Source organism: Crocuta crocuta, unplaced genomic scaffold, assembly GCF_008692635.1.
Source record: "Crocuta crocuta isolate KB4526 unplaced genomic scaffold, BGI_CrCroc_1.0 scaffold7, whole genome shotgun sequence".
Classification (NCBI taxonomy): domain Eukaryota; kingdom Metazoa; phylum Chordata; class Mammalia; order Carnivora; family Hyaenidae; genus Crocuta; species Crocuta crocuta.
Genome location: NW_027531904.1, coordinates 7,909,532 through 7,935,735, shown reverse-complemented (window position 1 = coordinate 7,935,735; position 26,204 = coordinate 7,909,532). Strand labels below are relative to the sequence as shown.

Genomic DNA, 26,204 nt, shown 5'->3' with positions numbered 1-26,204 from the left:
CTGGGTCACAGTGGACACCGAACCCGCTCTCAGGGCAGCCAAAGCAGAGACTCGCTCTGCCCTCTGTCTGTGGCTCTGGCACTTTGTCCGGTTGTGCTGCCCTCTCGCCTGCACACGGATGCAGCGGGCTTGCGAGAGATCAGCGAAGACCCTCATGCTCAGATCTCTTTGGCCTAATGTGACAAATCCATGGACCTTACCGAGCCTTGTTCTCTTGAAGACCACCGTTTGCCAATGAGATTATCTGTGGCCCCTGCCCCCATCTAGGTCACCAATGCAAGCTCCACACCTGCAGATGCTTCCTTTTTGGGACCCAATCCGCAGGGCAGATTTGTTCAAAAAGTATGACATGACAGATTGTCCAGCACTTCCCTGGAAGCCGGACATCTGGTACTCCGGCCCCGCCCAAAGAGAGGAGGTGGAGAGGCTATTTCATACTGTCTTCACGCCTGGGCACTCTTACTACCGAAACCAGTCAGCACCAGGTGGCGATGAGGAGCCGTACATCTGATACACAGGCCCCGCCTAGCCCTACTACAGGCAGGAAGAAATGCAGTTGAATGGCTTTGAATGTTCAAGCCTCCATCCCCCATGGGAACATTGACCATCACCACACTGGCTAAAATAACCTAACAGGAACTCTGGAAAACAGTCAGAGGTCTACAGCAACCAAGTGAAAGCCCCGTCAAGAAAAGCCACATTTCAAAATGGTAGAAGATGGCATAGTGTTTTCACTCCCCCTTGCCCCACTCAGTTCCCATTGCTTCCCTTAAACTGCAGGGAATAGAGCTCATCTTCTTTGCATGAGTCTAACCTCCCTGGCAGCTGCCCAAAGGACCAGTCTCTGTTTCATCTAACTTAGTTCTTGTGCCAAAGCGATTGCTAGTACTTGGGAAAGCCGCCTGGGGATGACAGACACAGATGCCTGGGGCAAGAGATGAGGGGCGGAGGGCACCAAGGAGAACCTGGGAGAAGATTCTGGGAAACTGCGACTTTCCAAAGCAGCTGTATATACAGTGGACCGGGGAGGGCCCCACACAGGCCCAGACAAGTTCCCTGAGGGGGAACTTCAGCCTACAGGTGGGGCTGATCCCAGGGCTGGGACAGCGCCCAGCTCACTGGTGAAGGACTCTCCTGGCACAGAGCAAACCACAAAGACTTAGTTTAGAGAGGTGGGTCCCCCCCATCCCCAACAAATGTCCAATTTCAACACAAGGCCAAAGAAAAGGGAGAAAAGCAGTCTATTCAAAAGAAGAAAAGAAGCTATCCCTAAAGAAGTACAGGCCCTGGACTTATTGAACCAAGACTGTGAAACCACCATCTTAAATATACACGAAGAGCTACAGGAAAACATGGTCAAAGGGTTATAGGAAATCAGGAAAATGACATAAGAACAAACTAAGAATATCCACAGAGAGAAATTACAAAAACAGAATTTTTGGAGAAATTCTGGAGCTGGAAAAAAAAGTTTGAAAAATTCATTAGATTCAACAGCAGATATGAGCCAGCAAAAACAAACAAATCTGAAGATGGGACATTTGAAATTATTGACACTGAGGAGGAGGAAAAAAAAAAGATATGAAGAAAAGTGACAAGAGCCTAAGGGACTTACAGGATAATATGAAATGGACCAATAACACACATTATTAGAGTCTAGTAAAGCAAGAAAGGAGCAGAGATTACTTGAAAAAAAAAAAAACATAATAGCCATAAACTGCTATCACTTGAAGATATAAATGTACAAAAATGAGAAATGAAACTCCAAATAGGATAAATCCCAAGGGAACCATGTTGTGACACATTCTATCCAAACTGTCAAAAACCAAAACCGAAGAATTTTTAAACCAGGAAGAGAAAAGTGACTCATTATAGAAAATTCTAGGTAAGATGAAGAGTGATTTCTCAGGAGACACACTGGGGCCCCGTAGGCAGTGAAATATTCACATAAAGTGCTAAAAGAACCGGTCAACTGGGAATTCTGTAACTAGCAAAACAAAACTGTTCTTCAAAAATGAAGGAGAAGTGCCGACGCTCCCAGGTCAACAAAGATGGCGGTGCAGGAGCACTGACCTGGCTTATGGGAAATGCTACAGGGAGTCTGTCAGGGGGACGTGAAAAGGAGCCAGAGGGAAACACTAAGTCATACGAAGATGTAAAAATATCTCCATTAAAGGTAAACACATAGGCAGATTTAAAAAAGTAATTATTATTGTAATTTTGGTTTGTAGCTCCACTATTTTCTACAGGATTTAAAAGACGTGTAAGAATTACACACGTGTTACTGGGTGCACAGTATATCACTATGTCCTCTGTGACCTCAAGAACAGAGGGTGGAGAGACAGAGATGTACAGGAGTTTGTATATGTCACTGAAGCTGGTAATCAATTTAAAATAAATTGCTTAATTTTAAGATGTTACGTGTAGTCTCTCTGAGTACCTACATTAAAAAGAAAGCTCTCAACAACCTAACTTTACACCTTACCAGAAAAAGAACACACTAAACTCAAAGCTAGCAGAAGAAAAGAAGTAACAGACCAGAGCAGAGTTAAGTACACTAGAGAAAAGAAAAATAGAGAAAATCAACGAAACCAAAAGTGGGTTCTCTAAAAAGATCAATACAATTGAAAAATCTTTACTACACAGAATAGGAAAAAAGGTGGCTCAAGTTACTAACATCAGAAATAAAAGTAGAAGAAAAGAAAAACAAAAATAGATTAAAAAAAAGAAAAAAGTGGGGATATTACCCATTTTATAAAAATCAAAGGATTATAAGAGAATACCATGAACAGTCGTACCCCAACCAGATGGATAACCTGGATAAAGTTAACAAATTCTTAAAAACATAAAATCTACTAAGAATGAATCATGAAGAAACAGAATCTGAATAGACCTATAACTAGTAAGGATATTCAACTAGTAATTAAAAAAAACCCCAACAAAAGCCCAGGACCACACGGCTTCAATGGTGAATTCTACCAAACTCAAAAAAAAATTTTTTTTTTAATGTTTGTTTATTTTTGAGTGACAGAGAGGGAGACACAGAATCTGAAGCAGGCTTCGGGCTCTGAGCTCTTGCAAAGACCCTGACATGGGCTCAAACTCTTCCAAGAAATTGTAGAGAACATTTCCTAATTCAATCTATGAGGCCCTGATACCAAAGCCTGACAAAGACACTATGAGAAAACTACAGACCAATATCCCTTAGGAATACTGATGGAAAATTCTCAACAAAGTAACAGCACACAGAATCCAGCAGCATATTATAGGATCATATGCCATGACCACATGGGATTTAGTCCAATAATGCAAGGATGGTTCAACTTCTAAAATCAGTTGATGTGACACATATTAAAATGAAGGAAAATGAAATATCATTGAAAACGTTAGATTTTATGTGTCTTATATCAAACACACAGGAACTCCTGCTAAAAACTGCTTCCCAAAGAGGGTGTGGCATTTTACACACCTATTGCTGAAGAATGGATTCCAGTACTGCACATCACCATGAACATTTCGTGCTGTCGGTCTTTTAAATTTTTCGCTACTCCAGTTGGCATACAGTGGTGGTTCAGTGTAGCTCTAACTTGCATTTCCATTGATGAGTAATGATGTTCAGCACTTTTCATTTGCTTATTGATTGTGTATCTCCTTTTGTGAAGTGTCTGTTAAAATATTTGGCCATTTTAAATCAGGTGGTTTGTCTTTTTATTAGTGGGCTATAGTTTCTGAATATAGTCATTTGTCAGATAGGATTTATGGATATTTTCTTCCAGCAAGGCATGCATATTCATTTTCTTAGCTGTGTTTAGATAAGCATAATTCCTGAATTTTGATTCTCATTTCTCAAATTTTCTTTTTGTGGTGGTGCTTTTCTGCACGTAAGAAATATCTGTCCAATGCTAAATGACCAGGAATATTCTCTTAAGTGTTTTTTAAAAAGCTTTGTGGTTTTAGATTTTGTATGTAGAACTGTGATCCACTGTGAAAAGGTATTTCTCTGGTATGAGGCAGAAGTTGTAGTTCATGTTTTGTTGGGTAGAGATACCTAAGTATTCCAACACCACTTGCTGAAAAAAATTTTCCTTTCCTGACTGATTATACAGATGTGGTCTGTTTCTGGGACCTCTATTCTGTTCCATCCATGGATCTGTTATCTTTATGCCAGTGCCAAACTGCCTTGATTATTTTAAGCTTTAAAGCCAAATAGTGTAAAATTTCCAACCTTTTCAAGTTTGCTTTGCTTTTTCAAGGTCCTTCACAATTCCATAAAAATTTCAGAATCAGTTTTGTCAGTTTCTACAAATAACAACAAAACTTCCCCCAAACAAAACAACCCTGTTGGCGTTTTTATTGGAAGTGCATTGAAGTACACATATACATCAATTTGGAGAAAACTGTACTTTAACAACAGTGAGGTTTCCAATCTGTAGACTTAGTATACCTCTGCATTTTTGCAGGTTTTCTTTTAATTTCTCAGCCTTATTTTGTGGTTTTCAGTGTAAAGGACTGGAGTTATTTTGCTAAATTAATTCCTAGAGTTTTTACTACTATGTAAATGGGATTTGGTTTTTAGTTTTGTTTTCTCATTGTTTTTGGCTAGTATGTAAAATACACTAACTATATAACGGGCTTGTGTCTTATGACGTTGCTAAACCAAATCCTTATTAATGGCATTCATTGTTTTGCACGCTCCTTAGAGCTTTCCATATAAAAAATAATTTCATTTCTGCAAATAGGAAAAAACTTACGTCTTTCTATTCTTTGTACCTTTTTTCTCTTGCTTTATTGCACTGGCTAGGGCAACCGATACGGTGTTCAGCAGAAAAGGTTCCCTTCCCTGGTTTCCAGCCTTGAGAAGGTATTCAATATTTCACCATTAAATATAATGTCAGCTCTTAAGTTTCTGTAAATGCCTTTGTTTTAAATGTCTAATTTATTTCTGAGAGAGGGAGAGATAGGTAGCATGAGCGGGGGAGGGTTAGACAGAGAAGAAGACAGAATCGAAGGTGGGCTCCAGGCTCTGAGCAGTCAGCACAGAGCCCGATGCGGGGCTCGAACCCATGAACCGCGAGATCATGACCTGAGCTGAAGTTGGACGCTCAGCCGACTGAGCCACTCAAGCGCCCCTGTAGACGCCCTTTTCAAAGTAAGTTCCTTTCTATTCCTGGTTTGCCAAGTGTCTGATGAATCAATGTTGAATTTTGCCAAATGCTTTCTCTGCATCTACTGGAACTTTTTTTCTCTCCTTTAATTAGCATGGTGATTATAATAATTGATTTTTCTGATATTAAGTCGACCTTGCATTCTTGGGAAGAAGCTCTAATTTACAATGAGACAGAATCATCTTTATATAACTGCTCAATTAAGTATCTCTGCATCTGTGTTCACGATACAGGACACAGCGGACTGTAACTGTCAGGTTTAGGTGGCAGAATAATGGCTTCGTAAAATGAGTTGCTAAGTGCTCCCACATTCTCTGTCTTCTAACACAGGAAGACGTGTTATTTCTTCCCTAAATGTTTGACGGAATTCCTCACTGAGACCCTTTGGGCCTGGAATTTTCTCTTTGTGGGTAAATCTTTAATAGATTTTGATAAAGAATTTGATAAAGAATTTAATACAGGGCTTCTCAGGTTATTCCCTTATCTTGTCAGTTTGAAGGAAATTTTTCGTCTCATTTAAGTTGTCAAATTTGTTGGTATAAAGTTCACAATTAAAAAATTATCCTTTTAATATCCTTTAAGATTCTGACAATACACCTCTTTCATTCCTGATATTGGTAATCTGTGTTCTTTTTCTCCTTGATTATTCTAGCTAGGTACTGGCAAATTGTTAATTTTCTCCAGGATCAGTTTTGGCTGTGTTAATTTTTTCTGTTTTCTCCATTTCCTCATTTTTTGCTCTTATATTTTTTTTCTTTTTTGTCTTCTTTTTTAAAAGTTTTAATTTATTTTTGAGAGAGAGCAAGTGAGTGAGTGAGCAGGGTTAGGGGCAGAGAGAGAGGGAGACACAGAATCTGAAGCAGCTCCAGACTTTGAGCTGTCAGCACAGAGCCCGACGTGGGGCTTGAACCCAAAAACCGTGAGATCACGACCTGAGCCGAAGTCAGACGCCCAACCAACTGAGCCACCCAGGTGCCTCAGTCTTTGTTAGTTGTTTCTTCTTTTTTTTTTTTTTTTTAAATGTTTTATTTATTTCTAGGAGAGAGAGAGAACATGAGCAGGGGAGGGTCAGAGAGAGAGGGAGTCACAGACTGAAACAGGCTCCAGGCTCTGAGCTGGCAGTCAGCACAGAGCCCGACGCGGGGCTCGAACCCATGAACCGTGAGATCATGACCTAAGCGAAAGTCGGATGCTTAACCGACTAAGCCACCCAGGTGCTCCAGTCTTCGTTAGCTTCCTAAAGTGAAATCCAAGTCATAAACTTTAGGACCTTTCCTTTTATTTTCATTATGATATGTGTACTCTTTAACCTCCAGCCCCCCTTCCCTCTTCTCTGGTAACCATCAGTTTGTTCTCTATAGTTAAGGGTCTGTTTCTTGGTCTCTCTCTTTTACCTTTGCTTGTTTTGTTTCTTAAAGTCTATATATGAGTGAGATCATAAGGTATCTTTCTCTAACTGACCTATTTCACTTAGCTCTACCCATGTTGTTGCAAATGGCAAATTTCATTTTTTATGGTTGAATAATATTCGTGTGTGTGTGACCGCATCTTTATCCACTCACCGATCGATGGGACACGTGAACTGCTTCTGTAATATGGCTATTATAAATAATGCTGCAGTACACAAGGGTGCATATATCCCTCTAAATGAGTTTTTTTGTGTTTGTTTTTTTTTTTTTTGTATTTTATGGGTAGATACCCAACAATACAATTCCTGGATCATAGGGTAGCTCTATTTTTAATTTTTTTTTTTTGAGGACGTTTTATTCTGTTTTCCAGTGGCTACACCAGTTTGCATTCCCACTAACAGTGCAAGAGAGTTCCTTTTCCTCCACATACTTGCCAAGACTTGTTAATCTTGTGTTTTTGATTCCAACCATTCTGCCAGGTGTGAGGTAATATCTCACGGTAGTTTTGACTTGCATTTCCCTAATGGTGAGTGATGTTGAGCCTCTTTCCATGTGTCAATTGGCCGTCTGTATGTCTTCTTTGGAGAAGTGCCTGTTCATGTCTTCTGCCCATTTTATAACTGCACGATTTGATTTTTTGGTTACTGCGTTGTATCAGTTCTTTATATATTTTGGATACTAACCTTTTATTGAATATATCATTTGCACATATCTCCTTCTCAGTGGGGTGCCTTTCAGTTTGTCAATTGTTTCCTTCACTGCACAGAAACTTTTAATGTTGATACAGTCACAATATTTATTTTTAGGTTTACTTCCTTTGCCTCAGGAGGCTAGAAAAATGTGGCTATGATCAATGTCAGAGATTACTGCCTGTGCTCTCTTCAAGGAGGGTTTGAGGTCTCACAATCTAAGTCTTTATTCCACTTTGAGTTTATTTTTGTGTATAGTGAAAGAAAATGATCCAGTTTCATTCTTTTGCATGTGGCTGTCCAGTTTTTCCAACACCATTTGCTAAAGAGACATTCTTTTTCCCATTGGATAGTCTTTTCTGCTTTGTTGGAGATTAATTGACCACATAATTGTCAGTTTATTTCTGGGTTTTCTGTTTTGTTCCATTGATCTCTGTGTCTATTTTTATGCCAGTACCATACTGTTTGGATCACTACAGCCTTGTAATAGAACTTGAAGTCCAGAATTATGAAGCCTCTGGCTTTGCTTTTCTTTTTCAAGATTGCTTTGGCTACTAGGAGAGTTTTGTGGTTCCATACAAATTCTAGGACTGTTCTAATTCTGTAAAAATGCTGTTGATGTTTTGATAGGGATTGCATTAAACCTGTAGATTGCTTTGGGTAGTATGGACATTTTAACAAATACTTGCCTTTCCAACCCATAAGCATGGAGTGTCTTTGTGTTGTCTTGAATTTCTGTCATCTGTGTTTTATTGTTTTCTGAGTACAGGTAAGTTTATTCTTAGGTATTTTATTGTTTTTGGTGCAGTTGTAAATGGGATTGTTTTCTTAGGGCCTTTCCTATAATAGTAAGATTGTAAACATCCCTTTAATCATTGTTTTAGTTGCAGAATTTTGATTTTCATTATAATTTAATTCTTTTCAATGTTTATTTTTGAGAGCGAGAGACAGAGTGTGAGTGGGGGAGGAGCAGAGAGAGAGACAGAATCCAAAGCAGGCCCCAGGTTCTGAGCTGTCCGCAGAGCCCAGTGTGGGGCTTGAACCCACAAACTGTGAGATCATGACCTGAGCCAAAGTTGGACGCTTAACATACTGAGCCGCCAAGGTGCCCCAATTATAATTTAATTGTAAATATTTTCAAATTTCCCTTATTATCTGACCCATGGACTATTTAGAAGTGTGTTGTACAATTTCCAAATATTTGGCATTTATGTAGATTATCTTGATTTCTGATTTAATTCCACTGTGGCCAGGGAATATATTCTGTATGCTTTCAATTCTTTTAAATTTACTGAATAATTTCTGTGTCCCCAACATATGATGTATGCTAGTGAACATATCATGTGTACTTAATGTATATTCTGCCCACTTAGGGTGTAGGGTTTTATGAATATTTAAGGGAAGGTGATTGACTGGATTATCTGCTTTTACTGGCATTTTAATCTGGATGTTCTATCTGGTGCTGAAAGAGGGCGTTAAAATCTCCAACTATGATTACAGAATTGTCTACTTTTCTTGGTCACTTCTGCTTCATTTATTTTGAAGTTCTGTTATTAGATGCATGCCCACTTATGACTATTGTGTTTTCCTGTAGAACTGACGCTTTAATCACTATGAAGTGTTCAGTTTGTCACTGGTAATGTTTTCGTCCTGATGTCTATCTAGTCTGAGATTAATATAGCCATTCCAGTCTTTCTATATTTATAATTTGCATGACATATCTTTTCCCATCCATTTCTGTCTTTACATGTACTGTTCTTTATATGTTAAGTGTCTCTTTTGTAGACTGCATGAGGTTGGCTTAAAAAAATCCATTGTGATGAACTCTTATTTAATTTGTGTTTAGTCTACTTTTTTTTTTTTTAAATGTTNCCCCCCCCCCCACCCCACTGTTTGTTCCTGTTTCTCTTTTCCTACCACTCTTGTATATTTTAATATATTTTAGAGCTCCATTATGTCTACTAACTACCAAGCAACACTGACTGCTCTATGGATTACTGTATATATCCTTCACTTTTCAGTTTTTAAAAATTTTTTAGAGAGAGAAAGAAGGCATGTGAATGGGGGGAGGGGGGGCAGAGAGAGACAGAGAGAGAGAGAGAGAGAGAGAGAGAGAGAATCCTAAGCAGACTCCACAGTCAGTGCAAAGCCCAACACAGGGCTCGATCCCATGACCCCGGGATCACGACCTGAGCCGAAATCAGAAGTCATCAGACGTTCAACTGACTGAGCCCCACAGGCCACCCTGAGCTCTCCTTGTAACTAGCACTTCGTGTAAGATGTAGAAACCTCATGTTCGTGTACTTTTACTTTTCCTCCTCTTTATGTTACAGTTGTCATACATACTCTACGATTCAAGGTTTTCACTTTTGCTTGTCTCTATGTATTTAGAGACACTGAGAAGAAGAAAACTCTTTTGTATTTACCATTTTTAAGTTTTTTTTTTTTAAAATTGAGGTATAATGGACATACATCATGATTCCAAGCTGGTGTATACTGCAAAATGCTTACCACAGTAAGTCAACATCCTCCACCACACATAGTTACAGAATTTATTTTCTTGTGCTGAGAACTTTTAGGACCTACTCTCTTAGCAACTTTCAAATCTACAATACCATCTTAACTAGATGCCTTACTGTACATTGAATCCCCAGGACTTATAACTGGAAGTTTGTACCTTTTGACTCTTTTCATCCATTTCACACACCTCTACCCTGGCAACTAGTAATCTGCTATCTGTATCTATGAGCTCTCTCTCTCTCTTTTTAAAGATTCCAAACATAAGTGAGATCATACAGTGCTTACTTGTCTTTCTCTGTCTGATTTTCACTTAACATAAAGCCTTCAGGGTCCGTCCATGCTGTTGCAAATGGCAAGATTTCATTCTTTTTTAAGGCTGAATAATATTCCAACGCGTGTGTGTGTATGTATATATGTGTGTGTACATATACACACTTAAATTTTTTTAGTGTTTTATTAATTTCTGAGAGAGAGAGAGATAGAGAGAGGGAGAGGGAGACAGCGTGAGCAGAGGAGGGTCAGAGAGAGAGGGAGACAGCATCTGAAACAGGCTCCAGGCTATGAGCTGGCAGTCAGCACAGAGCCCAACATAGGGCTGGAACCCACGAACTGTGAGATAATGGTATGAGCTGAAGTCGGACGCTTAACTGACTGAGCCACCCAGGCGCCCCTCACACACACACTTCTTTATCCATTCATCTATCAATGGACACTTGGGTTGCTTCCATATTTGAGCTACTGTAAATACTGCAGTGAGCATGGGGGTGCATATATCTTTACAAGTTAGTGTTTTCCCGCTCTTTGGGTAAATACCGAGTAGTACATTTCCTGGATCATAGGGTAAATCTATAATTTTTTGAGGAACCTCCATTCTGTTTTCCACAGTCACTGCACTAGTTTGCACTTCCCACCCACAGTGCAAGATAGTTCTTTCTCCATATCCTTGTCAGTACTTCTTGTGTTCTTGATTTTAGCCATTCTGACAGGTGTGAAGTGGTATCTCATTGTAGTTGTGATATGCATTTCCTGATGATGAGTGGTGTGGAGCTTTTCATGTGTCTTTTGGCCATCTGTGTCTTCTTTGGAGAAATGTCTGTTCATGTCATCTCCTCATTTTTAAATTGCATTATTTGATTTTTGGGGTATTGACTTGTATCAGATCTTTTGGGTACCAAGCCTTTATCAGATGTTATATGCAAATATCTTGTCCCATTTGGTAGGCTGATTGTTTTCTTTGCTGTGCAGAAGCTTTTAATGTTGATGTAGTCCCGACAGTTTATTCTTCCTTTGTTTCATAGGAGACATAACAAGAGAAACGTTATGGCTGATGTCAGATTACTGGCTGTGCGCTCTTCTGTGATTTCTATGGTTTCAAGTCTCACAAGTCTCTGTGTATAGTGAAAGAAGATGGTCCAGTTTCATTCTTTTGCATGTGGGTGTCACAGCACAATATGAAGAGACTTTTCCCATTGCATATTCTTGTCTCCTTCATCATAGGTTAAATGATCATATAAATGTGGGTTTAGTTCTGGGTTCTCTATTGTGTTCCATTGATCTATGTGTCTGTTTTTGTCCCAGTACCATATGGTTTTAATTATTACAGCTTTGTGGTGTATCTTGATATCTGAAACTGTGATACCTCCAGTTTTGTTCTTTTTCTCAAGATTGCTTTGGGTATCCTGTGGTTCCATACAAATTTTAGGCTTATCTGTTCTAGTTATGTGATAATGCAATCCCTAAAAAATTCCCAAGCATTTAAGTCTGTATATTGCTTTGGGTAGTGTGGACATTTTAACAATATTCTTCCAGTCCATAAGCATGGAATATCTTTCTGTTTTTGTCATCTTCAACTTCTTTTGTTAGTGTTCTATAGTTTTCAGAATACAGGTTTGTTGCCTTCCTGGTTAAGTTTATTCCTAAGGATCTAATTCTTTTCAATGTAATCATAAATGGGATTGTTTTCTTAATTTCTCTTTCTGCTATTTCATTATAGTAGAACTGCAGTGGATTTCTTTATATGGATTTTGTATCCTGTAGCCTTACTGAATTCATTTACTAGTTCTGGTAGTTTTTGGTGGAATCTTAAGGGTTTTCTTTGAAAAGTATCCTGTCATGTCTTTCACTAAAGTTTTGCTTCTTTCTTACCAATGTGGATGCCTTTTGTTTCTTTTGTTATCTGATGGCTGCAGCTAGGACTTCCAGCCACTGTGCTGAATAAAAGTGGTGAAAGTGAACATCCTTGTCTTGGTTCCTGATCTTAGGGGGAAGCTCTCAGGTTTTCACGGAGTATGAAGTTAGCTGTGGGTTTTTAATATATGGCCTTTATTTTGCTGACGTGTGTTCCCTCTAGATCTGCTTTATTGAGGGTTTTAATCACGAGTGGATATTGTAGTCTGTCATGTGCTTTTTCTGCATCTATTGAACATGGTTTTTATCCTTTCTCTTGTTGATACACTGTATCACACTGATCGATCTGCAGATGTTGAACCACCCTGGCAACCCAGGAATAAATCCCACCTGATGCTGGTAAATGATTTTTTTTACTGTATTGTTAGATTGGTTTGCTAATATTTTGTTGAGGGTTTTTACACCTATTGACCTGTAGTTCTTTTTGTTGTTTTGTATCTTTATCTAGTTTTGGTATCAGGGTAATGCTGACCTCATAGAATGAATTTGGAAGCTTTCTTTCCTCTTCTATTTTTTGGAATAGTATGAAAAGAATAGGTATTCACCCTTCTTGAAATGTTTGGGTAGAATTCACCTGTGAAGCTCCCTGGTCTGGACTTTGTTTGTTTGTTGGGAATTCTTTGATTACTGATTCAGTTTTATTGCTGGTAATCAGTCTGTCCAAATTTTCTATTTATTCCTGGTTCCGTTTTGGTAACCTATAGGAATTTATCCATTTCTTCTAAGTTGTCCAATTTGTTGGCATGTAATTTTCCATAATATTCTTTTACAGTGCTTTGTATTTCTCTGTTGTTGGTTCTTATTTCTCCTCTTTCATTTCTGATTTTGAATTTTTTTTTTGAGGAGTTTGGCTAAAGGTATATCAATATTGTTGATCTTATCAAAGCAGCAACTCCTGGTTTCATTGATCTGTTTGTTCCAAGGGTTTTTGTTTCTATTTCATTTATTTCTGCTCCAATGTTTATTTCCTTCCTTCTACTGTTTTGGGGCTTTGCTGTTATTTCTCTAGCACCTTTATGTGTAAGGTCAGGTTGTTTGAAATTTTTCTTGTTTCTTGGGGAAGGCCTGCATTGCTATGAACCTCCCCCTTTAAACAGCTTTTGCTGCACCTCAAAGACTTTGGACCACTGTGTTTCTCACTTGTCTCCATATATGTTTTGATTTCCTCTTTGATGTTTCTGGCTGACCCACTCGCTGTTTAGGAGTCTATTTAACTGCCATGTATATGTGCTCATTCCAGGTTTCCTCCTGTGGCTGATTTCTAGGGTCACAGCACTGTGGTCAGAATGACTTTGACCCTTTTGAATTTACTGAGACTAGTTTTGTAGCCCAATATGTGATCTATTCCGGAGAATGTTCATATGCACTTGAAAAGAATGTGCATTCTGTTTTAGGACGGAATGTTCTGAGTATGTGTTAGGACAGTCAGCTATGGCTTCCTTGCTGTCTACCTATTGCCGTAAGTTCCAGGTAAAGCCCCTACTATTCCTGTATTACTATGGATTTCTTCCTTTATGTTTGTTATTAGCTGCTTTACGTGCTCCCATGTTGGATGCATATTTACAATTGTTTTATTTTCTTGTTGGCTTCTTCTCAGAACTATGTAGTGTAATTCTATGTTTCTTGTTGTAATCTTTTATTTTTTTAATGTTTATTTTTGAGAGAGAGGGAGGGCAGGGAAGAGAGGGAGATAAGAGGATCTGAAGCAGGCTCTGTGTTATCAGTGCAGAGCCTGATGTGGGGCTTGAACCCACAAACTTCAAGATCATGATCTGAGCCCCCCAGGCGCCCCTATAATCTTTATTTTAAAGCCTATTTTGTCTGATGTAAGTACTGCTACCCTGGTTTTCTTTTCACTTCTGTTTGCATGATAAGTGCTTTTCTATCCCTTCACTTTGAATCTGTATGTGTCTTTAGGTCTGAAGAGAGTCTCTTGTAGACAGCATACAGATGGGTCTTGATTTTTCATCCCATGTCTTTTGTTTGGAGTATTTAGTCCCTTTATGTTCAAAGTAATTATTGGTAAGTGTGTACTTATTGCCATTTTGTTACTTGTTTTATAGTGGTTTTTGTGGTTTTCTCCATTCCTTTCTTTGCTTGCTCTCTCCTCGCATGGTTTGCTGGCTTTAGTGATATACTTGGATTCCTTTCTGTTTATTTTTTGCATATCTATTATCAGTTTTTGACTTGTGGTTACCATTAGGTTACACAGAACACCTTATGCATACAGAAGTCTATATTAAGTTGATGGCTGTTTCAGTTTGAACCCATTCTAAAAGCACTAAGTTTTTATTCCTCTCTTCCCCACATCTTAGGTATAGAGTGTCCTACTTTACATCCTTTTATTTTGTGAATCCACTGACCGATGTGTATAGATATACTTAACGTACTGTTTTTGTGCCTACGTTTCTTACTCCTGCTTTGTGGTCCTTCGTTTCCACTCAGAGAGTCCCCTTTAACATTTCCTGTCGGGCTGCTTTAGTGACGATGAATTCCTTTGTGTGTCTGGGAAAGTCTTTCTCTCTCCTTCTCTCCTGAATGATTGACTTGCTGGATAAGAGTATTTGAGGGTGCAGGGGTTTTTTTCCCTTTCACCACTGTGACTGTATCATGCCACTCTCTTCTGGTTTGCAACATTTCTGCTGAAAAATTAGCTGGCAGCCTTCAGGGGTTTTGCCTCGTACGGAACTGTTTTCTTGTGCTGCTTTAAAAATGGTCTTATCACCACTTCTGACATTTTAATTACTACATGGCTTGGTGTGGGCCTCTTTGGGTTGATTTTGATGTGGGCTCTCTCTGCCTCCTGGATCTGGATTTTTGTTTCCTTCCCCAGATTTGAGAAGTCTGTTTCTTCAAATAAATGTTCTGCTCCCCTTTCTCTCTTCCCCTTTGGGGGTTCGCTTAATCTATTCTCATTTTTACTAGTCTTTTACTCTCCTGCTCAGCCTGCTTGCTTCCCATTCCTCTGCCCCCCAGCTTGCTGGTCTGTTCTTCCGCCGCCTCTAGGTCCTCCATCTGGAGTATCTGTAATTTCAGTGACTCTTTGTGGAGGGTCTCGCTGAGGTCCTCCGCTCCGAAGTCCAGGGAGTGTCTTTATTACCGCTACTTTACATTCTCTATCAGGCACATTATCCGTATGACCTCTCTTGCTGTGATTTTGTCCTGTTCTTTCATTTGGGATAGGCACCTGTCTTGTTTCGTCTAGCTCTCTGAGTTTGGAGAGTTGGCGACATCTCCTCTCGCAAGCAGTGGCCTCATGAAGACGCGGCGCTGCGGTGCAGTGTCCCCGCGACCTGGCGCCTCAGGGGAGCTTCCCGTGGGTACTGCGGTGCTGCACCGCCGTCAGGCCAGTCATCTGCAATGGCGCTCTCTGCCTGTCGGGGACAGGGTTTGGTCCCCATGGTGGTGGTGGGCCTGGCTGTGGCCGCCTTGGACTGGAGTGGGGTCAGACCAGACCGCTGCTGGGGCCACAGTCGAACTGGCATGTGTGGTTTTCTTTCCCTCCCCCTGGGGCAGGAGTCGCCCTGAGGCAGTGCTGACCCGTCTGGGCTGCTTGCACACTGCCAGGCCTGTGGTGCCGCTGTGGACGGGCTCCTGCGGAAGGCGTGTTGGGGGGTGTGCAGAACACAGGTGCAGGGTGCCCAGCGTTAGCAAGGTTTGTGCCTGGGCGACTGCAGGAGGGGCCGGTCCACCATGGAGTGTGGAAACGAGGTGCACGGGGTTCGCGGGCATGTGCTGGAGGGGGTGTGTCTGCACAACGTGAGGGGAGCGGGGAGGAGAGTTCGCCGGTTCTCATGGGCGTCCAGTGCCTCTAGGCAGATGGGCAGGGGAGGGAAATGGCGCCCAACAGCTCTTTGGTTTTTGGAGAAGTTTCCCGAAGACCCCTGCCCTTCCAGCACAGGTTCTGAGACTAGTAAACAAACCCCAGGCATTTTTCAGACTGCTGTATATGTCAGTGGGGCTGTTTGTTCTACTGTTTCTTTAAAGTCAAGGGCTCAGTGTCGATGGTGGCCTGCCTCTCTCAGAGCCCCTGACTGTAAGAATGGGGAAGTCAGGCCTCCCTGGTTTCAAAGGCAAGTGTTATGGGGGTTTGTCTTCTCGGCGTGGGGTCTGCTCCTCTCCCCCCCACCCCCAGGCCTGCAGCGTCCCTCCCTCAGGCAGGTCGGTTTGGCTCCTCACAGTGTCCCTGCCCTTCCTGTCCTCCTGGATGTGGCCCCTTCTCTACATTCAGCTGCGCAGAGTCTCGTCTGCCAGCATCCGGTCATGTTCTGGGGACTTCACACACCGCTGTGGGTGTGCCCACGGGACGAGGTGAGCCGGGGTCCCCTGCTCGCCCATCGTACCCGGAGGTCCCTCGCCTCTCACCTTCACAGCTTCCAACGTGTCGTCAGAAGGAATGAGAATCAGGCTCTCTGCATGAAATGTGCCATCTTTCTCTGGTCGACTTCAAAGGCTTGCAGCTGCTGGACTATGGCCGTGCCGCATGCTTTCAGTAAATCTGCCAAACCTTTAGCCACTGTCTTTTCTAATTTCTCCTTCCCCTGCCCCACGAGAACTTTGTCTGCCCAGAGAGGACATGAGGGGCAGACCACGGTGTAAAATGCTGTTAGGAGAAAACGGTTAACCCAGGATTCTACATCCAGTGAAGAACCCAGGATTCTACATCCAGTGAAGATATTCTGCAAGAAGGGCAGCAAATACATTTTCAAGATGAGGGAAAACTAATCAAATCCCTTAGCAGTAACTGTCATACAAGGAATGTTCTTCAAGGAGAGACTTTCACTTACAACTTGACCTCCGAGTTTCAATCCCCTGATCCCTAATGGTCTTACTTTGTTTCTTTCTCTCAAGGGACTTAAGAGGCTGCTTCTCACCTGAGAAAAATACTCTTCTGATATGCGCGCGGCCCACTCAATGCACTGCTCCAGCGGCCGGCAGGGGTTGGACACGTCTGCACACTTGATCAGCATCCGTTTCATCAGAGTCCGGTTCTCTGGAGTCCGGAGCATGGTGTTTATGGCTTCTTCATCTTTATTCATTTCCTAAAACACGAGTGAGATTCAAAGCAATCCAAGTGGGCTCCCTGGTACCAAGCAGCCGGGGCCCCCACTGTATGCACAGGAAGGTGCTGCCGGGACCTGTCTGTGACGGTTTCACAGGACAGCGCGGCGGATGCTCTGAGCATGGACCTCAGCCCCTCACCTGCCATAAGGGAAACCAAGGCCCAGTGAGACCAGGGCAGGACCCAAGAGTAGAGGGTGGCGCTGGGAGTTAGTCTTAGAGCCAAGGCGGGCAGGGGCACGTTCTTCTCTTCTTCCCAGTCTAGAGATTTCTCACAGTTGCTTTTTCTTTGTTCTAGCTCTACTGCTCCCCCTTGGGACATGAGGGGTGTCTTATCATTCCTACTAAAACAAGACCGTGAATGCTAAACATAAAGGTTTCTCTGCTCCTACCAGGCTCCCTGCTTCATAGAACCCAGTCCCCACCACGGGAGGTATAATCTTGAGAACCAGCTGTTTGTTAGGGTACCAAGATGTGTCAGATATAGTGACATTTCTGTAAAAGTTACTCTCTTTTGATGTGCACTAGTGCAAAGACTTGCGGTAGGCACGAAAAGCAGTAGTATTTACTGTCATACTCTACAGGTGAGGGCACTGGGTCTCAGAGGTGAAGAGACTTGTCCACAGCTGCCCAGCTGAGCCAGGAGGACACCTGAAGGTGGACCTGTAGTCCTGGGCTCTGTCTGTCCGTAGCACTACATGCCGTCTGGTGCACGGGAGCCCCTCTGGTGTGGATTCTGCGCCTGTGGCATCCTGGGCCCGGGCTGGAAGAGGGAGGACCGGGGCCGCAAGCACAGAGACATGCCCGTCCCTTCATGCTTTCCAGAGGCGCCACTCACGGGATTCCCGCAGGTCATCACAGGAGTCCACACGGGCCTCAGGGCCCCAGAGGGTCCCAGAGGGCAGACATGTCCTCAAGATGGGCACGTGCCCACCCAGGGCCTCCTCCCCTGGAGAGCTGCCAGAGCCAACCCTCCCGAGGCTGCCTCGACAGGTCTCCTGGCTCCAAGGTCCCCCCAGCAGCCAGCTTCGTGCTGACTCCTCTCTGCGGCTGGGCGACCCCCAAAGGACTCTCCCTGCTCTGGCCCACGAGACGGATTTCCAGTCTCTCGGAAGTAACCCCACGTACTAACAGATGAGACACGTGACTTTCAGGTGGAACAGAACACTCGGCTCAGTCTCGGAACCGCGCAGACTCTGGAAGGAACAAGTCTATGGCCGAAGTCAGCTGGAGCAGTGGCCCAGGCGACACGCTATCCAGAACTGGCGGGGCCACGAACAAAGGTTGGTGCCTCTGGGAAGGGAAGTGACGTCAAAGCAGGCTGACACATGGGGAGAAGAGGGAAGGATGAAGCGAGCAGGGTTCTCAATAGGTTTCAAAGGGTCGCACAGGAACAAGGGTGAATGAGCTAAAAGCCAGGGACGGAAGCCACGGTCAAAGGAGTTGCAGAGGTAAAGTGGGGTTAGAATTCCAGGAACTGGGATCCTGGCCTCCTGACGCCTTCCTGAGCATGGTGATGGCTCTCAGGACAGTGACAGGAGCGGTGAGGAGGGCAGTGGAGGATGTTTGGTGTCTGTGGAGCAGGTGGAAGGACTTTGAAGGAAGAGCGTCCATGAAAACAGATGCGGCAGGTGCTGACCTCAGGCTGAATCTGCTAGGACAGTCCCATTCATTAAGTGCCTACCTTGTCCCATGGCCCTCAGGCCTATGTCTTGAGATTTATTATGCCCATTCTACAGACCAGGAAATGGCAAAGAACTCGCATGGGGACCCAGATCTGTCTGCTCTCGTAGCGCTGGTCCCCTGCCTGGCCAGAGGCTTAGCGGCGGCCTCCTCAACCTCCACCCCCCTGTGACAGAGACCTACAGAGGAGAGTGGCTGCTGAGACAGCACGTGCACGGCAGGGGCGGGGAATGAGACACCTGAAGGGTCCCAGTGGACCCCAGAATGGCCAAGGAGTGGGAAGGGGACGCGTGTGGGAAAGGCCACAGGAATGGTCCACCCACCTCAAGTTAGCCACCTCAAGTTAGCTTCAGGGTTTCTACATCTCCTTTTGGGGTCTAATTTTTTTCTTGCCAAGTTCTTACCCTTGAAATAATTTTTCAACCAGTGGAAATTAAATCTAGTGCACCTGCTGGGGGAGCCCCTGCACAGCTCACCCCCTCTTAGCCCGGCCCCCCCACAGCACAGAGGGGTAAGGGCCCCTCCCCCAGGTTCTCCCTGCCGTCAGTCTCCCTTACCCTGTTTTCTTCTAGCGCCGCCAGGGGCTTGTTGATGCTGTTGACAAATTTGTTGACATGCTCGAAGTGCTTTGTCATTTCCGTGGCTAAGACCATGTCGATAATACCCTGGCGCAGCGTCCGATAGTCATTCCTGTCTCGGACAACAAAGGAGAGGGCGCTACACATTACTCATCCGGACCAGGCAGGACCTCCTGAAAAATCTGTGATCTGGGACAGTGTCCACTGAGCTAAAATTCTCCCATCCCTGGAAGTCACAGGGGACACACTGAAACAAGATCATTAGCGAGGGGAAACTGACGTGAAAGTCAAGAAGCTGATGGGCAAGACTTTGCAGGCACAGGGCTCCCCATCCTGTCATGTAAGGCACACGATTCTGGAAGGAGGGGGACGTGGTGGGGCAAACGANAATGCACACACCCCCGCCCCCCCCCCAGATGAACCCTGAGATTCAACAACGTCAGGGCCCAGATGCATAGAGGGAAGACCTTCTGACAGGGAGCACTGCACTCTTCCACCAGCCTTGTTTTTATTTAGTCATTTCATAAAGTTTAATCTCTGGTTCCCCTCTTTCCTGCAGTCACCCCATTCCCTTCCCGGGACAACTGATGCATATACCAGCAATGATAAACGAAGCCTACTGAAATTCTAGAATATGGCAAAAGGGAGTTGTGTAAAATCAGGAATCTCCTTTTTAAAAAAATTCTTGCATAAAAAGTTCCCTACAAATCCAAGTTAATAAGTGCAGGTCTGTCTCCTGTATGAGGGTCCAGTGACAGACAAAAGGCACTGGACACGGTGATCTTAAGTGGCCTAAGAAGGAAATGAGACATTAGAAAAGTAAATGACAAATGACTGTTTAAACCCGTGACAAGTGCTGTGAAGGAACTTGGCACTGACTAGTCATTAGAGACGGAAGAGGACAGCTTCTCCGAGTCTCTAAAAGCTCATGACGTCAAGACCCAAAGCTGCTGAGCCCTGAAAGCCTCGTGCTGAGAGAGAGAAGCCACAGAAGACCACACCCTGGGTGAGCTTGCATTTGTTACGGGCTGTGCAGAACTGGCGGATCGGAGGCGGCAGAAGGTGCAGCAGTGGGGTTGCCTGGGGTGGGGGGCTTGTGGGGGGCGTGGGAAGTGACTGCCAGTGAGTTTGAGCTTCTTTCTGGGGGGCGATGGCCATGTGACTCTGAATACACAGACCACTACCGTACACTGCAGACGGATGAACCCTATAGCACGTGAACTGAGGGGCCACCGTGCTCCCCGAACCCGGGCCCTCACCTCTCCATGTTTTTGAAGATATTGCATTTGTCATCGCGGGCGGTCAGCTGGAAGGCCAGGGCCGCGTGGTGGCTCTCCAGCACGGCCGTGTCGTTGTACAGGATGGCCAGCTCGCTGCCGGCGTTGCACAGGAAGGAGTTGGTCCTGCCGGGGTGGTCCACGTCGTGGACGGTGGCTGCAATGAGGGCAGCGACCTCGTCAACTGGATCTAATGTTTGCTGCAAACAAGAGAGCTTTTAACAACGGGGCAGAGCGTGGAAAGTGGGGAAGCCTGTAGAGTCATCTTTCTGCCCCGTGACTTTCAGGGAAAAAGATTCCAGATGTCCAAGGACAGCCTACTGTTGGGCGCATCCGTTATCCTGTCTCCACTCAGAAACAGCTTCATGTCCGTACTTGTTACTCAGGGCACACGATCGGATTCTCCGTCTCACACGAGCTCAGGACTTACGAGGCGTCCTCGACACAGAAGTCACCTCCTCAGCCAGTCTGTCTCTCGACCCATCACAAAAAATGTCTGAGATGCTGACTGGGGCCAGTAGAAACCAGTATTCCCACCTGAGAGGGAACAGCTGGTGATGTGCGTCACTCACATTAGCGGGCTGGTCCAGGGTTTCTCCCCTTTTGGTGCGATCTTTGTCAGGATTTTGTGAGTTTGGTAAAATAATCTGGCGGTTTTCCCTCATTTTCAAATCTTTGAACAGGTTGATGTAACATGGAAAAAGCCCTTAAAGGGCCAAAGACCTCACCTGACCGTCTTGAGTCCGGAGCCTGATATGGAAGAATTCAACTGGTAAGTTTAGCTCTATGTCCCTGGTACTGACCTCCTGGCTTCCCGCTTCTAGGACCAGACTTAACATCTTTCACCTTTAAGGCTTTTAAGTTAGCATAGAAGTATCTGGCACTTTCTGCATTTCTTGATTCGTTTGGTTAGCATTTAATTTTCTTGGCTGTTTCAAAAAAACCATTTTCGACAATCACTCTGCCCTTCTCGTTCTGTAGGCCTTAATCTATTTAAAGCATTTTTCTCGTTTGTAGTGGCTGACATTTTTTAAATTTAACCTTTAGTTATTTTGTTGTGTGAAGGTTAGGAAATATATGCAATTCTGAAGTTTATTAAGACATCCACTGAGTCCTGGCAGAAGCTCATTTTTGGAAATATTCTACAGACACATGAAGGTGCACATCTAACCAGTCTTGAAAATTTATTTAAATTGAAATTTAGTAGTTTTAACTTTAAATAGGTGAACTGTATATGAATTATATCTCAGTAAGTGCTGCTTAAAATTAAGTTAGCTTTCTAAATGTACATTTGCATGTTGTCTATCAAGTAGTTCGAAAGCAATAAATAGCCTAACTTTTGCCACTATCTGTATATTCTGACCCCTGCCGACAGAGACCCCCCTGCTCCCTGCCCTGGTCTCATACTTTTATAGAAGACCGTCCTCTCTCTGAACTCTTATTCTGCCTACAGTCTTGGTCATGATCACCCTGTCCTCTCCCACACACGAGTCCCCCGTCATGATGCTAAACTTGTCTCACCCCTCCTGTAGCCCAATTCTTAGAGCAGAAGGAGCAAACCACAGTTTTTTTTTTTAAATCTAGGTTCTTCTAAAAGTGAAATAAATGGCCGGGCCACGGGAACTCCCTGGACCCTCTGGGCCATGCTATGATGGACGTTGAAGGAAAGAGCCCAAAATCTGGTGAATCAGCACAAGTCTAGTCGTTGCTTGGACAATTTCCCTAATGAAGTAATTTCCAATGTGAAAAGCTTTCATAGGAAGCTCGGTTTGGGAGTGGCCGGTGAGTCACCTTCCTCGAGTGGAACCTCTCCCCTGTGCTCTCTGCACTACAGCCTCTTCTCACCCCCCTCTCCTGCTGCCTCAAAGCTAGAGCTAAATAAAGCTGCCGGGGGCCCGGCAGACTGAGCCAGCCGTGACTGGCCACCAGTAGGTGCCAGTGGCCACTGCGGGGACTCGGCCGAGCAGGACGGGCACTGGGGATACAAAAGGAACCTGCTGGCCGCAGAGTGGATGGACGGGTAAGCAGGTGAGATCAGGAATGCGGGCACGTGGCAAAGGGCATCTAAGTCAGTTCCGGGGATGGAGGGCAGTCCAAGCAAGGCTGGGTGTGGATCCCTGAAGGACAGGTGGGGACACACGGGGACCAGGAAAGGGAATAGCATGTCCCACATGTGGCCCTTATGTCAGGAAGCTGTGAACATCATACCATGGAGTTCTAACACTTAAATCTCCACGTGGAGGGGGTGGGGGGTAGCTCCTGGGAACAACATGGTCAGAGGGGCTGTTTCAGAAAAAGCTGGCGCCAGCAGCAGGGAGGGGCCGCAGGGGCTCAGGAGTTCTCACCTGGCGCCGTGGAGACGAGAAAGGAGGGGGCCCCACTAGGAGGGCAGCGGGGCATTATGAGGCAGAGAGAATGGTAAGGGCGCTGGGGCGAGAGGGGCAAGGTCATGTGATCTCCTGGGGGCCAGTGGCTTGGGGGAGAGGACGGAATGGAAAATGCTTCCTAGTTTCTGACCTGGGTGACCTCTTGGCCAGTGGAGCTCTGGACCAGGCTCGCAACCCCCGGTGGGAGCAGTGCTGGGTAAGGATGAACTTGGCCTCAAACCCCGCTGACACTGCGGGACGGGGCGGGTGGGGGGCTGTACCTTGTCTGCAGGTTCAGAGTGAGACCCGGGGAGCCAGCCCTAGCTGTTCTTGCTGGCTCTCTCTACAGCGACCAAACCCTGCTCCTGAGAGTCCGGCAGACTGGTGGGGGCCTGGCCCGAACGAACGCATGGCCTGCAGAGTGCCCGGCGGGGGGCACGCAGGCGCGGACCGCTCTGCTCCGGCCCTGACGGCGCACAGCAGGCGCACAGCAGCTTGTCCGGGAAAGCGCACTGTCCCGCCGCCCTGCCCGCGGGGCACACACCCAGCTCACCTTTATCCTCTCTTTGCAAAGGAAATAGGCAGTGGCGTGAAGCACGTCGGCAGCGTGCGTGGAGTTGTGGTAGGGGTTACACGAATGGTAATTGGCTTCGATACTTTGCAGCCATGACCTCAGCGTCGCCTCAGAGCAGTTCAGGAACTCACAGATCCCAAAGCGCGCAAACATTTTGAGACCAAGATAAATCAAAGGCCTACAGAGAAAAATGTCCACAGCATTAAAACAAACAAACAGGCAAAGTGCGTGGAGCCCCGAAGAGGTTCAGACCCGACCAGCAAACCCGAGCCCGGCTTCAGCGAGCGTGTGGGGCAGGGAGGCTGCAGCCAACACCAACCTAAGCCAGGGCTCCCCACTGGCCGGGGCCCGGGTGCCGGCCCTGCCCTTCCTCCTTCAGGAGAGGAAGATTTTGAGATTTTGAGATTCCTCAAAATCCACGTGATGCTGGCCTTGAACCCTATTCTCGCCTATGGACTTGCTGGACCAGGTGTCCTGTCTAGAAGCAAAGAACACTTCCAGAAGGCTGCCCATGAGCCAGATACCCTCAATCGTCACATAATGGCCTCAACAATCTGGAGCTGGGTGCCACAGCAGGGGGCGGTTTCCCGAGACGGTGATCAAGGCCACCAAGCCAGGCCCTTCTTTGACCAGTTACCTCGATCCAGCATCTGGCCTTTGGCGTGGAGGACAAGAAACGGCTCTGCTGAGGCGGCACCCAGAGGTCCGCAGGCTCCCAGGGCGTGAACTGACCTGCCTTGGCCCGAGTCACACGAATGGGGCGTCACTAGCACGTGAGCCAGGTGCCCCTACGTTCGTTTGCTAGAGCGGATTCTTGCTATAGCCCAGCCCACGTTGGGGACACGGGACAGAATATACCAGAAGGCTGACACCTGGTGGGCATGATCGAAGGGCAGAGGCCATGGGGGGACAGCTGACCCGACTGGCAGGACGTCGGAGGAGTTGGCCTTCCCGGGGCCCTCAGCAGGTCCCTTGGGCCTCACCACCCGACAGCATGGCCCTGGCTGGGGGAGGAGCTCGGCCCCTCCATCAGGGTACAGTCCCAGTGCTGCCCCCACCCCGCGTTCAGGATGCCCAGAGCTCGATGTGGAGACAGCTCTTGGCAAACGTGTGTTTCCAATTCTTAGTGCCAGGGGCTGAGTGGGGCCCTCGCCGCTCTCAGCGCACCACCTCCTCGTGTCCGTGTTCTCCAGGAAAACCCCTGCCACTCGGAGACGTCACGTCACCTGCTCAACTTCTCACGGGCCACGAGTGGGCGGTCTCCGCGGGAGCCGTGACCCGTCAGCCCTCCTGACCCCTCTGCGGCCCTGCTCCTCCCCCTGCAGCCCCCGTTCCTGCCCAGGGCGGACCCCGTGCTCCTCGACAGGCTGTGTGTGCAGCTGCCCTCGGGGCCGAGCCGGCTCCCTGCCGGGCGCCACGCGGACGCACCTTTTATGTGTGGCGGCCTCCAGTTCAAAAATATCGAAGTCCCAGTACTCCTCGTTTTCCATGGCCCGAGCGATCCGGAGAGGGACGTCGTGGAGGGAGGTGGGGGTGACGATGCTGCTGGGCGGCTGCTGCAGGCCTGCAAGGTGACGGGATTTGGAGGACAAGAGCAACAGGCGTTGCAGCGGTCACCGCTCCTCAGGGAGGACAGTACTGCTACGGGGCAGCTGCTGTGCGTCGGAGGTTTCATGACCGGCCACGAAACCGCTTACTACTGAGGAAAGTCAACTGAGCGGCGCCTGGTGGCTCCGTCGGTTAAACCTGCAACTCTTGGTTTTGGCTCAGGTCGTGATCTCACGGTTCGTGAGATCGAGCCCTGTGCTGGGCTCTGCGCTGCCAGCACGGAGCCTGCTTGGGATTCTCTCTCTCTGCCCCTCCCCTTGCTTGCACGTGCTCTCGCAAAAGAGACTTAAATTTTCCTTATTTAAGTGCCACCATAACATTAACAGTGATCCAAAAGATTAAAAAGGTAACACTTACTTTTTGTTGAAAGAACGTATTCATTCCCGGATAGTCTTCGCAAACCATCCTGATAAAAATCAAGGAAATAAGAAAAAGAGAAGTCACAACTATACTTCTTTTTTAATTTTTAAAAAACCTTTTTTACTTATTTTTTGAGAGAGACAGAATACGAGCAGGGGAGGAGCAGAGCGAGATGGAGACACAGAATCCCAAGCAGGCTCTGAGCTGTCAGCACAGAGCCCCATGTGGGGCTCAAACTTGTGAACCACAGGATCATGACCTGAGCTGAAGTTGGGACTTCAGCTTAACTGAGCCACCTGGGCGTCCCAACTATTCTTTACTTCTTGAAAACGCTGAGAGGGACAGTTGGTCCCAGAGGACAGCCTTTCCAGCAACGTCCCCCAAGGCTCCTGGAGCACCTGGAGTCGACCACTGAACACAGTCACCAAACAGAGCCTGAGGCCTGACACGGGCTGAACTCAGGGGCAGCACCAGGAAGGTGAAGGCCCCCAAAGCCCAGCAGTCCTGTGGGCCCTCAGCACTGGTTCAGTTTCTTAGGGACAATGACCTCTGACCTCTGCTCTCAAACCTTCCCCACCATTTCCCTGCCACCCGCCTCACTGCAGCAGACACTGGGATTCTATGAGAGCACTGGATTCTTCTGGGCTCTCTATGCCCCCTCACTCCACCCGGCTGTTCGGAGTGAGACCCCTCCCCCCTTCCCTTGCCTCTCCCCTCACCCTGGCACACC

General features: G+C 45.9%; 1 protein-coding gene across 1 annotated transcript in view; it reads right to left on the bottom strand.

The window, feature by feature from the left end:
* PDE8A (phosphodiesterase 8A) overlaps window positions 1-26,204 on the bottom strand; it is a 168,180-nt gene that overhangs the window by 3,633 nt on the left and 138,343 nt on the right. The window contains exons 15-20 of the mRNA XM_077774262.1: window positions 25,472-25,520; window positions 24,935-25,070; window positions 23,486-23,684; window positions 20,549-20,766; window positions 19,269-19,401; window positions 16,842-17,009 (exon numbers count right to left, since the gene is read on the bottom strand). Of these exons, the coding sequence (XP_077630388.1) occupies window positions 16,842-17,009; window positions 19,269-19,401; window positions 20,549-20,766; window positions 23,486-23,684; window positions 24,935-25,070; window positions 25,472-25,520 (903 nt within the window). The remainder of the gene's footprint in view (window positions 1-16,841; window positions 17,010-19,268; window positions 19,402-20,548; window positions 20,767-23,485; window positions 23,685-24,934; window positions 25,071-25,471; window positions 25,521-26,204) is intronic.